Source organism: Sinohyriopsis cumingii, chromosome 7, assembly GCF_028554795.1.
Source record: "Sinohyriopsis cumingii isolate HCF-2022 chromosome 7, ASM2855479v2, whole genome shotgun sequence".
Classification (NCBI taxonomy): Eukaryota; Metazoa; Mollusca; class Bivalvia; order Unionida; family Unionidae; genus Sinohyriopsis; species Sinohyriopsis cumingii.
Genome location: NC_142967.1, coordinates 122,226,770 through 122,240,746, shown reverse-complemented (window position 1 = coordinate 122,240,746; position 13,977 = coordinate 122,226,770). Strand labels below are relative to the sequence as shown.

Genomic DNA, 13,977 nt, shown 5'->3' with positions numbered 1-13,977 from the left:
CAACCTAAATGTCCAAATATGAAAAATGGGGTGCAAATATTTGGAAGAAACTCTGATTAAAAAACGGATTGCTATTCATTTTAAGCCAAATTTGTAGTCCAAAATGCTGTAACAGATGAAATGAGAAACTGTCATTCATGTATATATTAAACGATACGAGCCCCTGTATCAATACATGTTTGGGGACTGGTTTAACGAATTACAAGACAAGCTGATTTTACAGGAAATTCAGTCCTTGTTTATACAACAGTATATAATTTTGAAGGTCTTTTGTCAAAATTTAAATAAACCCGTTTGAAAATGTTGTTTAAATGATGGTTTTTTAACCAGATCGTCTTAAGAAGATTAGGTCGTTTGAAAAATCTTGTTTGGGATTTTGTTGCCACAGGTAATTTCAGAGTTAAATTCTTTCCGTTACAACACAAGATTCTAATTATTTGCGTTTATTGTTTTCTTCATACGATAGTAGGGAATGTTTCTATGAGATGCATATAGATATTGCTATAGATTTCTTTAGAATTGAAGGTTTGAAAGGAAACAAAACATAATTTATGTTCATTATGTTGTTCCCACTTTGCAACATAATGCAGCAGAATAAAGTAAGAATTTTTATTCTGTATTCTGAAATGACTTTACATGCCAATTTATAGGAATATAATCAAACTTGTTTCGTGTGATACATTTTGTGGTTTTGTACATGATCATCTTTCTGACTTCAATGTTTTTGGAGAGCCTTGAAAGAGAAACATCTTTAGATTTAGAAAATGCATGTTTTATAATCTAAATTGTTCTTTAATTCCATTCAGTAATGGTCAGATGTGAACACTATCACTACTGAATTTCACAGTAGACCCCAAGTGACAGAATACACTACTCATTTTGCATCAAATCTGCCTATGCATGTGACCAAACCCAACAAATGGAAAGTTACTGAATCCTTCTAGAAATGTCAAAACCCCACCAGCCAATGAGAAATTAAGCCATAGGCACCATGAAGTCACATTGAGATTATTATTAATACTACTAAGCGTCTTTTTATGGATTGTCTGTAATACTAAATTCTTTATAATTGGGTCACATATGCAAAGTTTAACTAAAGTTATTCTGTAGAATTTACAGCTATGAATAAAAATAATAATAAAATCATATACCAGGAGTTACAAAATATAGATCCACATAACAGATTGTTAAACATATATTTCCTGTGTCATTTGCTCAGTTCTGATTGGTTCCTAAGAAAAATCAGGAGAGATTTGTTGGTGAGGCTAGGTAAGTGGGACTAAGTTGTGACCCTTCATTATTTTGGCTGTAATACTTCTAATGGCAGTCTGAGAGCAGATGTTTCTGTCATCGGCACAGTGATGTAATTGGCACGGTGAATAAAAACGACCCTCAGGCTAATCACATATCAGACTATGCTAGTGATGATGTGCCTAAATATTGCAATAAAACTGAGGGTTCATCCAACACCAAGAATTAAAAATTGTTCAGTTCACACTTGACAAGAAAAATATTGACCAAGGCTGGAAACAAATATTTTAAAAAATCATGAAAATACATGATGCTTTGCAGCTGGTGCATAAAAATTAGCACAGAAACTTGTTTCCCACTTTGAACTACTAATGTCTGGATGTCAACCCATGATGTACATTGAATTGCCAGCCCACAAAGAGGTGAGTCTGGATTTGAAATTCAGAGAAAATTTTACAACTAATGTACAAGTTATGTGACGTTTAAATTACAAGAATAGACGGGAGAATGACATGTTTTGTGGCTCATCATTTGATTCCTTAATGGTAGAGAAATAACTGCTACTAGCAGAGATGCCAGGATGTTCAAATGGCGGAGAGCAATGATGCTCAGAACCCCTGCAAATTACTTTAAAGTTGCTCATATACACATGTACTTGGCACTGTAAACAAATTTAACTGTTAACCCATAAAGTATTTGCTGTGATGCAAGTCGTGCCACTTGTAGAGGCATCATAGCACTTGTCGTGACAACTCTGGTAGGCAACTGTTTGCACCTATAGTTTTTTGGCTTTACATGAATGGTTATTCAACTAATTTTGTTGTCACATTCAGCCCTGACACAATTATTGTCGAGGTTTGAAACTTGCATCAAGGACATTCTATTAAAAATTGTTTAAAATAAAGGTCACCTAGAACACTATTAAAAATGGTTTAAAATAAAGGTCACCTTGTACACTATTAAAAATTGTTTAAAATAAAGGTCACTTTGAACACTGTATTAAAAATTGTTTAAAATAAAGGTCACCTAGAACACTATTATAAATGGTTTAAAATAAAGGTCACCTTGAACACTCTATTAAAAATGGTTTAAAATAAAGGTCACCTAGAACACTTATAAATGGTTTAAAATAAAGGTCACCTTGAACACTCTATTAAAAATGGTTTAAAATAAAGGTCACCTAGAACACTAACATGGACAATTCCCAGCATTGTTCCTCTTAATAAGATGATTTCTTTTGGCTGATGATGGCTATGATTTTTATGAACTATATTAAAACTGAGTTGAGAAAGTTTAAATGAAAATACCATCGAATGATATTGAGACAGACGTGCATGCGGGATGGACAAAAACAGATGGCATTCAGGTCAGACCCTCTTTCAGTTGTATATCAAAATTAAATGTACCAAGCCTAATTGAAATACAATTTAAAAGCATGATGTAATTTTCATTTCATTTCTTTTATCAAATGATTTAGCCCAGTGGGATCATGTACTACTAAATTTCATAGCCCTATAAGGGTTAAGATAAATTGAATAAATAAGAATCTCAAATGAAATTAAGAAGCAGGGTTCCCACATTACCAGGAAATCGGGGAAAAGTCTGGAGAATTTATAAAATTGTTCCTGACTGGGAAAAGTCCTGGAATTTTGCAAATATTGATGAAAGTCAGGGAAAGACCCAGGAATTTTCCGCTACCACTTGATGCACGAAACAATCAAGTAACTCAGTTTAACTAAACTGATCGTGAGTTAAATGTATCAAGTTTGAACCAGAATATTCAGATGGTGCAGTATGTATCATTTGGTTGCTTGCAATAAACATATATGCTGAGTCTTTCCAAATGATCAATGGATTAGATTCATCTAGTAAAGTTTTATTTTCTAAGTCATCTTGATATCCGTATCTTTCCTTACGTGGAAGCTATGAAAACCACTCCACTAGAGGCAAACATCATGTTGGCAAAGCATAGCCGCTTACCGGATGGCCTAGCAAACTTTAAATGTTGTTAGATCGAGTGATACATGTATGAAATGGATATGAAAATTACTTATTTTCTCATAAATTGTGAGTATTAAAATTGAGTTGATGAAATGTGACCTGGTACTCGCGATTTACATTGCTAGTCACATGAGTACACAAAATTTAGCAACCCACATTTTCAAATGTTGTAGAGAAGAAGAAAAAATATTAAATGAAAGTTGTATACTGATTGTAATCAAAATACAAAAACGAAAGAACACAAAGTTTTTCATATTTATATATTCTGAGAACAACTTTTGGAGTTTTGTTGCATCATGGGCTACCAAGTTGACATGTGATATCTGCTTGATAAATCAGACTGGCCAAATTGATGGTTTTTACAAAAAGTATCTTTCATTTAATATAATTGAATTTCTCTACAACAACATTAAAATGGAGTTTGTTGTTTATATGACGTGACTAATGGACTTCCGATGACATCGTTGGAGATTCGTGAAGTGGCTAGTAACACAAATGGTGAGTACCAGGTCAGGTTTCATCAATGTTTTAGTTTGGTTTAGTCTGTCAGCAGAATAAAGACAAAACAAGAAAATAAGTCATTTTTCTCTCAATTTGAAGGTATAAGTTGATATAACATGCATTTAAATTTTCTAGGGCTGCTGGTAAGCAACTGCCACATGTCGTTACCGCACCGCAGTGGAAAATTCCAAGTTTTCGATATGCAATTGCAACGACCCCACACCCCAACCTGAATGACCCAAATATGAAAAATGGGGTGGGAATATTCGGAGGAAAACCGGATTAGAAAATGGACTGCTATTCGTTTTAATTCAAATTTGTAGTCCAAACTGTTGAATCTCGGAGCTGAAATGAGAAATTGTTGTCCCTTGTATTATATATTAATAAAGTATTAATACAGGTTTGGGGACTGGTTTATCAAATTACAAGAAGTCTAGTCAGTTTTACAGAAAATTCAGTCCTTGTTTATACAACAGTATATAATTTTTAAGGTCTTTTGTCAACATTTAAATCATACCTTTTGAAAATGTTTTTTAAATGATGGATTTTTAACTAGATCTTCTTGAGGAGATTATGGTGTTTGATAAATCTTGCTTGGGATTTTATTGGCACAGATAAATTTAGGGTTTAACTCTCTTTGTTGCAAGACAAAATTCTAATTATTTGTGGTTTTTGTTTTTTATACTGAAATAGGAAATGTTTATTTTTTATAAGATGCATGTATATGTGTGTGTGTATATATATATATATATATATATATATATATATATATATATATATATATATATATATTGCTATAGAATTCTTTAGAATTAAAGGCTTGAAAGGAAACAATACTAAGGTATGTTGATTATGTTCCCACTGCCTAATTGGTCGTAAATGTAAATGGTGCCACTTGACTATCCAGTTTGGCTACCAAAATGACCTTCTCAAAAATCTTGCTTTTGTTACTCTTTTTCACTAAAGACTTCTTTTGGTGTCTAGTTGTACAGTGGTTGTCTTGAAAATCTTGTAATTATTCGTGTTGATGTTGTATTGATTTAAGGCTTTAACTAGAAGACGTAATATTTAGTTGGTCCTAAATAAAAGTAGTGCCAATCATTTGTCCAGTATGACTGCCACAGTGTCCATGTTGAAAATCATCGCTCTTCCTTATGAAATGAAAGTTCTATTTAGATACATAATCTACCTGGTAATGGCTAAAATCTTGCAACTATTTCTTCTGAGGGAAAGGTCACATCAGCATGACGTTTTCACTGGATGACTTCTTGTGGTGTCTACTTGGTCATAAAATTGAATGGTGTTCATGAATCTTCTAATATGACCGACACAATGGGCACCTTGAAAATCTTATTGTGGCCACTTTCCCTTGGTGACCAGGCAGATCAATATTGTACTTTCACCAAAAGACGTTAGAAGTCTATTTTGTACTAAATAGAAATGGCAATCTGATACTGAGTATGGCCAATATTGCATTGCTCCTTCAAACGGGAAGTCTTAGGAGCCAGTTTTCGCCAAAAGACTTACGGTGGCTTGTTAGTCTTAAATGAAGTTGGTGCCAGGTCAACATTTCTGTCCATCACTAGCTGGTTTTTGTGCTCTGAAGAATGTAAAAGATGCTCTCGACATTCTTCGGTTATAAAGTCCCTTCAGTCAGTTACGTGTCTGTCCCTTTAAAGACCTCTTTATTTCCATTTTTTAACATGCAATCAAACTGTGCAGGGTGTTGTGCAGAATTGTCACTAGTATTTATTGGAGACTGAAAATGAAACCTTTAGGATAATCTGTTTATATTGCGACCTTTATACATCATTTTGCCACAAAACTTTGGTTCTGATTAAACTATTTATCCCATGGGTTTGAATTTCTTTGCTAAATATTGGTGATAACCGTTACCATTTCAAATTAAATCATGGGAACAGCCACTTTTCTTTATCCATGGACTGATCACTTTGCCAAATATTGGTGATAACCGTTATCATTTCAAATTAAATCATGGAAACAGCCACTATTCTTTATCCATGGACTGATAACTAGCCTTCAGTTGATGTGCTTTTGCTTTGAGTAGTTGGAGCCCAATATGTCCAGCTATATCTCTAAGTGACCGAGTTGTTAGCCATTTAATTTTTTTAGGCGTCCTTTGGAATTGGATACAGATGGTATCTGGTGTGTCCTACCAGCAACATTCCCAGAAAATTATGTCGTCAAAACCACCAATCCCAAGAAGCCAAAGGTGACCATCTCTTACCCAGGAGCCATGTTAAACATCATGGTGAAGGTAAGGTCCTTGACTGTTATTTGAAATGGTTCCAGTGCCATACATAGTATCTCCTTGTGAAATTTGTTGTCACCAGCAGTACAGGGCTATGTTAGTTCTGGTGTTCATGATAACAGTGTGGAATGGGCAGGGAGACTAGCCAGGTATTCTCGGTAATTTTAAAATTTATTGATCATAATACTGTGAAAAAGCAGAAGGGTGTATGGACAATTCATACAGATTTCTTAATTGATACTGTTATACAAATCAAATAATGATAACTATATATTCTATTCATATATTTTCTTTTGATATAAATTGATCATCATTAATCCTTTTAGATTTAAATTCATTTACTTTCACAAATTGACAATGCAACTCATTTGGGACTCTAGGTTCTGTATATACTCGTGTATTAGCCAAATAATTTTGGAAAATATAAATGCCTGGAAGAAGGGGGGGGGGTGTCGACCTATCTTCAGGCCAGTGTGTAAACTTGACAGTTTTTAGATCCTTTTGTTGACTATTGTAATGGCTGTAAAAAAAAAAATAATTCCTTGTCCTAAGACATAGGCATATAAAAAAAAGTAACTTTCAGTGTCCGGAAAATTATTAAACTGTTATAAAGTACTATGATTGATCTTGTTATTATTTTGCATGTGCATATTTTCTGATTTCTCCATGAAGTTAAATAAAGATAAATACAGACTTCACAATTCGCAGTTTGTTGTGTTTACCAGGGAGACCATGCTGAACTATAATGTACTGTGCAAAGCATGCATAGCGCCACTTAAATCCTTACTTATTCCCAAACATAGATGTAGATATTGCTTTATTCATTCTTTCGACCAAATTGCATTCTTCCAGATAACATTTCAGCTAGTCCTTGATAGCTGTTTCATTTACGTTGAATCACGCGCTCACGAGTAGCTAATTTTCAATGATATAAAGCGATCCTACAAATTGAGATAATATTTTTAAAAAGGTACGCACATTTATTTGTACAATTCACATAACCATCACAATTTAAACCATCACGAAGAGTGGTAATAATAAAGGCTATAATTCTCATAGAGATCAACTAAGATCAACATCAGTCAGTTTTAGTTTTGTGTTTTAGCTGAACAAGGTGAATTTGTCTTTCGTTTTGCGATGGCAGTACAGGTCAGTTAATCATTAAAACCCTGAAACAGGCTTGTGATAAGAGGGAATTTTGACCAGTAACTATACCAGTTTAACATGGGTACATATGGTATAAAAATGCCAGGTGTTCACTCGTGTGAGTTTCTTTCGTGGGAATGCAGCTATATCATATGGAGTTACAGCATTCATAGTGATCATTCTTGGGATTAAAATTAATTGTGAACGATTTTATTGTTCTGGTTTATTTTTTTATTTTTGTTTTATTATAGAGTTTTAAAAACATTAATTTATGTGAATAATGTTTAAACTTAGCATTCTGTTTAGTGAAGAAGCGGATTCTTTATAATAAAATAATTATTTCGTCACAACAATAATACAACAGAGCATGTAGGACTTTTCTTATTTAGAAGAAGTAATGTAATAATCAGGAGTTCTCTACAAAAATCTGAAGATATTATGAAATCAGGAGGTGGGCATGGAGAGACTCAAAAATCAGGAGGTTTTGTTTTTCCTCCCAGCGTGAAGGTTGACAGGTATGTTGTAAGGTCGCTTACATTAAAGCAAACTACAACTCAGCTTTTATAGTATTAGCATAATTTTTGAAGCATTATTTCTGAAACTTTATAAGAAAACAGAAAATTAAATAATTACTTTTCAAACAAGTATATACCATTTCTTTTTAATAATTATGCACGCCAACCTCGAGATAAGTATAAGTAAAATACAAGTTTGCCTAAATAAATGCATTTAGAACTTACCTTGTGTATCTTGAGATGCCTCGGAGTTGTAAGTCTGCTTATATGCAGGTCATGCACTTTTTAGTGTTTATATCTGTTCAGTATGGGTATCTGCTTATACGCAAACGGGCTTGTACACAAGTATATATGGTAGTTATCTTGCACAGTGGATAGAAATATAACTTCTACATTGATACTAAACATTTATATTTCCAAATGTTGACCATGGAGACCTACATTAAGTGGATGTACATTAATACTGCATGTAATCTTATTTTTAATAATTATAATTAGGGTATACTTTTCTTATCAAAGGGAATTATTCTTACGTTTGAGAGTGTGCACTTTTCTCAGTAGTGCATTCAGCAATTTACCCAGTAGTTATCAAGTATTAGCAATTTACCCAGCAGTTGCTATCATATATTAGCAATTTACCCAGTAGTTGCTATCATATATTAGCAATTTACCCAGTATTTGCTATCATGTATTAGCAATTTATCCAGTAGATGCTATCAAGTATTAGCAATTTACCCAGTAGTTGCTATCATGTATTAGCAATATACCCAGTAGTTGTTATCATGTACTAGCAATTTACCCAATAGTTGCTATCATGTATTAGCAATTTACCCAGTAGTTGTTATCAGGTATTAGCAATTTACCCAGTAGTTTCTATCATGTACTAGCAATATACCCAGTAGTTTCTATCAAGTATTAGCAATATACCCAGTAGTTGCTATCATGTATTAGCAAAAGTTTTATAGTAGTTATGCTTTGCCAGGGACAGAATTCTGCATGTGGTGGGTATATAGTGCTTGTCAGCACCTGTATCAGGATCTGGTTGGGTTTTTGATCATCAAATCTGTGCAGAAGTTTGACCTAGATTTCAGACCTGAGTGACCAGGTGTTTGTATTTAGTCAATTTGCTGGGTACAGTTGGTCATGGAAGCCTGAAAATTATCTTAATCTTTAATTTTGAGGCCAGGAAGGGTGGCGGGAGGCTCGGCTTGACATGCTGGGCATAGCTAGCTTCTTCTTTTGGGATATGCCCCCAAAATGTTAACAAAGAATAGCTCCTATGCGCTTGAATGATATTTAGTCTCATTATTTCCTAGGATTACTTCACTAATGACCAGTACCAGGAACTGGTGGATCCATCCACATTGAACTATTCCATCCGGAGTGAAAACTCCATTTTCTTTGAGGTGGATGGGCCATATTTGGCCATGATTTTACCTGCATCAAAGGAAGAGGGAAAAAAACTGAAGAAGAGATATGCAGTCTTTAACTTTGATGGCTCCCTGGCTGAGCTTAAGGTGAGTTACTTGTTTGCGAAATGTTTGTATATCCAGGCGTCATCAAAGTTTGCTTGAACCATAGGAGTCTCCTATTGGATAAAAAGTTAATGTCCGTAAACAATTCACTGCTAAGAAGTAAAGACATTAATATGCATGTAAATAAACATTGCCTGGACCAGAGACATACATGCCAACCATTACGCTTTTGGTGTAATCATTATGCTTCCCCCCCCCCCACCAAATTAATGTATTCCACTGAACTATATGGACTACACTTTTCTGCTACGTAAAAAATTAAAACTAAAGTAAGAAAATTTGTTTTTGTCATTTTTATTATGATCTCTTTCATTTCACTTGTATTAATGTGAAAATATTCTTAAAAAGGTGACTGCTGTGTAAGAATAGCATACGATCACTTATTTGCTATTTTTAGCAACTGTAAATGACACCTTTCTAATAAAACAGACTGGTTTCTTCATAAATGAACTTTGCCTAACATTCATTTTTTTTTGCATGTTAAGTTAGGTAATGGACTAGTCTATATTTTTAAAGAAAATGGTACCAGATGTTAAGTGAAATGGTTTACAGTATGAGTTGTGGATGTTGCATGATGGAAATAATTAGAGCAGATGGACCTTTCAAACTTCAAAACATGTCTTATCAAAAAAATGGACAAATCAACACCACTTTACAAACTTGAAAGGAAGAATACGAGAGTAATGTAAGGATTCCAGTTCACAATCATTCAGCCAAAGCTACACATGTTGACAAGATGGAGTGCTGAACATAAATAATTTTTCAGTATATTTTGTGTTTGTATTCTGGTTCTAATCCATATTGATTTAGCCCTTTATGACAAGTATTTTTACCAGCTACCAAACAAGGCTAGTAGTAAAAATTATCTTTTTTCATGTGTGCTGTAATTCTGGCATATAATATATAGATCACACTTTTAATGCCCGAATTATGCTCTTTTGCTACTTATAATAGCAGTAATTATGCTGATGCCTCTTGGTGGGTTGGAATGTATGCAGAGAAGAAATTTCCCACTTTATCTATACTTTTAACTTTCATCTTAAATTGCTTCATTTGGGGGAAATGTTGATTTGTCAGAAAGAAATTAATGTTTGTCAGTTATATACCAGTAATTTAACTTGGAACTTTACTCATTATTTATTACTTGACAACTTTTTAATTCATGAATTGAAACTGAATCGGGCGTGAGGCTTCATATTAAGAATAACCAGGTCATGTTATTTTTAAAAAATACTGTTTTTAGACCCAATTGGATCACACCTGCCCCTCGTTTGCATAATTTTAGCCGGGCTCAAATTCACTTTAAAACATCGGAGAATGACTGAAAGAATTTTAACAGATGTTTTCCATAGGAACTGAAATCATTATAATCTCATTATAGCATTGTATTTTCAAGAAAGATTTGATTTCACAGTAATTCTTTTATATTATTATATTTTCTGTAGGAATTTTGAACTTGCATTAATTAGGTTACATATTTTGCACAAGAACTTGAATATGCATATGACATAGACAAAAACAGAAGGCATGCTAGTCAACCCTGTATTTGTGGAGTTTTGAAATTAAATGTAGAAAAGGCCTAATTAATATGCAGGCAATTTGAAAGTCGAGTGCAATTTTCATTTTTTTTCTCAAACATTTCAACACTAAGGGATCCTGTGCTAAAACTGCTAGCACTTTCAGGGTTAAAATAAACTGATAAATAAGGATAAAATAGAAATTAAAAAATTATTCCTATTTTTGTTTTGATCAAATTAACCTCTTGAATAAGCGGAATATGGCAGTGATGGACTAGGGACCCTAATACAGCATTATGGAATAAATAAGAAATCTGGAATTGTAGTTGGCAAAACACAGATTGGTGAAAATGAGACTTTGGCACAGCTCATTTTAGTAAAAGAGTGTCTTGTTTTGGAGCACAGATAACTGAGGCAATATTTGTGACACATGGAAAGTTGTGCAATAGTTATGAAGAACACTTTACCAGCTTGCTTAAGCTAGCTAAGCATATGCCCAACTCCCCCTTGTTGACAAGGGGAGGGGGGTTCTCCCCTTTTGATACAGTCATGGCAGCATATCTGGGAATTTAAATTCATGTTAATTCTGTTAAATCATTTTCCACAGGGATTTGAAGTGAAAAGGAATGGAGAGTTAGAACTGATCAAGATTTTACAGTCCTCGGTGTTTGAGGCCTTTCTGAAAGGAACAACTTTAGAAGAGTGCTATGCAGCTGTGGCAAAAGTGGCTGACTACTGGCTAGATGTCCTGTATAGCAAGGTAGGGTTCCTGCATGGAGAATAGAGGCTGACTACTGGCTAGATTCCAGTATAGCAAGGTAGGGTTCCTACATGGAGAACAGTGGCTGAATACTGGCTAGATGTACTGTATAGCAAGGTAGGGTTCTGACATGGAGAACAGTGGCTGATTACTGGCTATACCTACTGTATAGCAAGGTAGGATTCTTATCTGTTTTTATAGTTAGCCTCCAACATGACTCTGTTAAAAAATTTGCTCATGCATTCTTTGTTTGCTTCATGCCAAACCACAAAATAAATGTACAGTACTTGTGCAAATGAAGCTTAACCCTTTTGATCCTAATAGAAATTAAAACGTGCAAATAATATAAAAAAATCTGCTTTCTCGTGTAAATAAAGTGCTGGCTTTGCTACTATGATACCAAACGAATGGAAATGGTACACTCTCTCCTGTAAATCAAGTGCTAGCTGTACTATTGCAGTCCAAAAATGGAAAAACATGAGCATTCTCTTACGTAAATAAAGCTGTACCTCTGTGAGCCTAATAGAAATCATATTTTATGTTTATGAAACTCTGCTTTAATATTCTTGAATGAAAAACGTGCAAGTAATTCTCATCTAAGTAAAGCTCTAGCTCCACTCTTACAATCCAAAACATGCAACACTTGTTCGTAAATAGAATGCTAGCTGAATGCCTTTGATTTGAATAGAAAATGTGCATCACTTTCTCATGGAAATTCAGTGCTAGCTCACCTTCTTTGATTTGAATGGAAAATATGCAATGCTTTCTCGTGTAAACAAAGCTCTAGCCCAACTCAATGATACTAATGGAAAACAAGTCGCAAGTGGTTATAGCATCTGCCTCTGATGTGGGAGGTCGTGAGTTTGATGCCCAGCTGAGTCATACCAAAGACTTACAAAAATGATACTAATAGCTGCCTCACTTGTGCTCTGCATTAAGAGGTTAGTCTTACAACTGGTCGGCCTAGTGTCAGGATAATGTGGCTGGGTGGGACATCATGCTACATGTCTGCGACATGATGTCCCAGTGCTAGGCATCACTATAAACTGCCACACTGCAGACATCGTAATGATAGGACTGAAAATTTTTTAAAGGCTATGTTCAAAATCCAAATCGCACATACCTTCTCGGGTAAATAAAGTAAAAGCACAATTCCTATGATCTGTGAAAATGTATAATACATTCTTCTTTAAATAAATCACCAGGCCTGCTGTTAAGAAACCTTAACTTAAAACCAACAATTTCTCATGTAAATTAAGTTCTGCTCATATGCAATTTAAATGAAAGTCTGTAATGCTTGCATCTTTTTTTCATTTGACTTCATTCCAGTACTGTACATCATTGGCATATACTAGAATAATTTGCCTTGCTTAAAGTGACTTGTATACAGGATTCAAGATGCTTGAATTTTGTTGGGTTTTGTACATGATTTACAGGTTGGCTACAAAAATATGGGCAATAATGCTTGAAAATGATAGTCAGAACAAACGCATGAAAAATGTTGGGTTATACAAGTCCTTAATACCACCTGATTATATGGTAATCATCTCATGATGTAAAATAAAGGATACTCTGATGTCATGTATGTTAAAGGAGCTAAATTTGCCTCCGGTTGTACTGAAGGGGAGGAAGTCATGGTAGTAAAAAATAAGACTCAAAATGGTATGTTTCTGGCCCTAAATTCACTTGAAACATTACTTGAATAATACAGTGTTGATTTTTTATAGTTGCAATAAATGAAGTATTACTACAGAACTTGTATCTGGTGCAAACATGCTGGGATGCAATTTGGAAGGAAATTTTGCATTGGACTTTAGCTCTAAAATCTCTGAAATCTTTTGGCAACAGTGAACAAAATGTCGACAGCAATGAACTTCAAAATATTTGCATGAACCCATTAGAAGGATTTAGATACTCGAGCAAATAATATTTTTATCTGTCCGGTGTAGATGGAGGCACATTATTCTGAAGTTTGTGAACTCTACTTTGATAATCAACATTCATTCCCAGTTTATGCGAAGATATTTATTGTGCTTGAAAAATCCTTTTTATTTATTTCCTGACGAAATATTTTTATAAACCACGTATATACATTATGCATGATGAAAGCCTCTATGTAGTTTATTTTTCCATAGGCAGCCAACATGCCAGACTCTGAACTTTTTGAGCTGATTGCAGAGAAGAGAAGCATGTCCAGAAAGTTGGAGGAGTATGGACAGCAGAAGTCTACCTCTATCAGTACAGCAAAGCGATTAGCAGAGGTATAGCTCCTGTTTGATGGTTATGATCACCTTAAGAAGTTCTCTGGCGTACACTCTATCTCGCGCGTGTAATTTCTCAATCTGCCTTTCTTGATCTTGTTCTTATTTGCACAATGTAATTACCCATCATGAATGTTATTCTTGTCTTTCTCTCACTCAATAGCAAAGATTGACACATCTTATAAAAGTCAGCTTGTCTTGGTCAGGCTCACTGGAAA

General features: G+C 34.3%; 1 protein-coding gene across 2 annotated transcripts in view; it reads left to right on the top strand.

The window, feature by feature from the left end:
- Window positions 1–13,977, top strand: part of LOC149796051 (DNA polymerase epsilon catalytic subunit A-like) — a 148,038-nt gene that overhangs the window by 52,198 nt on the left and 81,863 nt on the right. For both annotated transcript variants that reach the window (XM_089965969.1, XM_089965968.1), the window contains exons 22-25: window positions 5,887–6,031; window positions 9,003–9,203; window positions 11,346–11,498; window positions 13,634–13,759. In XM_089965969.1, coding sequence (XP_089822095.1) covers window positions 5,887–6,031; window positions 9,003–9,203; window positions 11,346–11,498; window positions 13,634–13,759 — 625 coding nt within the window. The remainder of the gene's footprint in view (window positions 1–5,886; window positions 6,032–9,002; window positions 9,204–11,345; window positions 11,499–13,633; window positions 13,760–13,977) is intronic.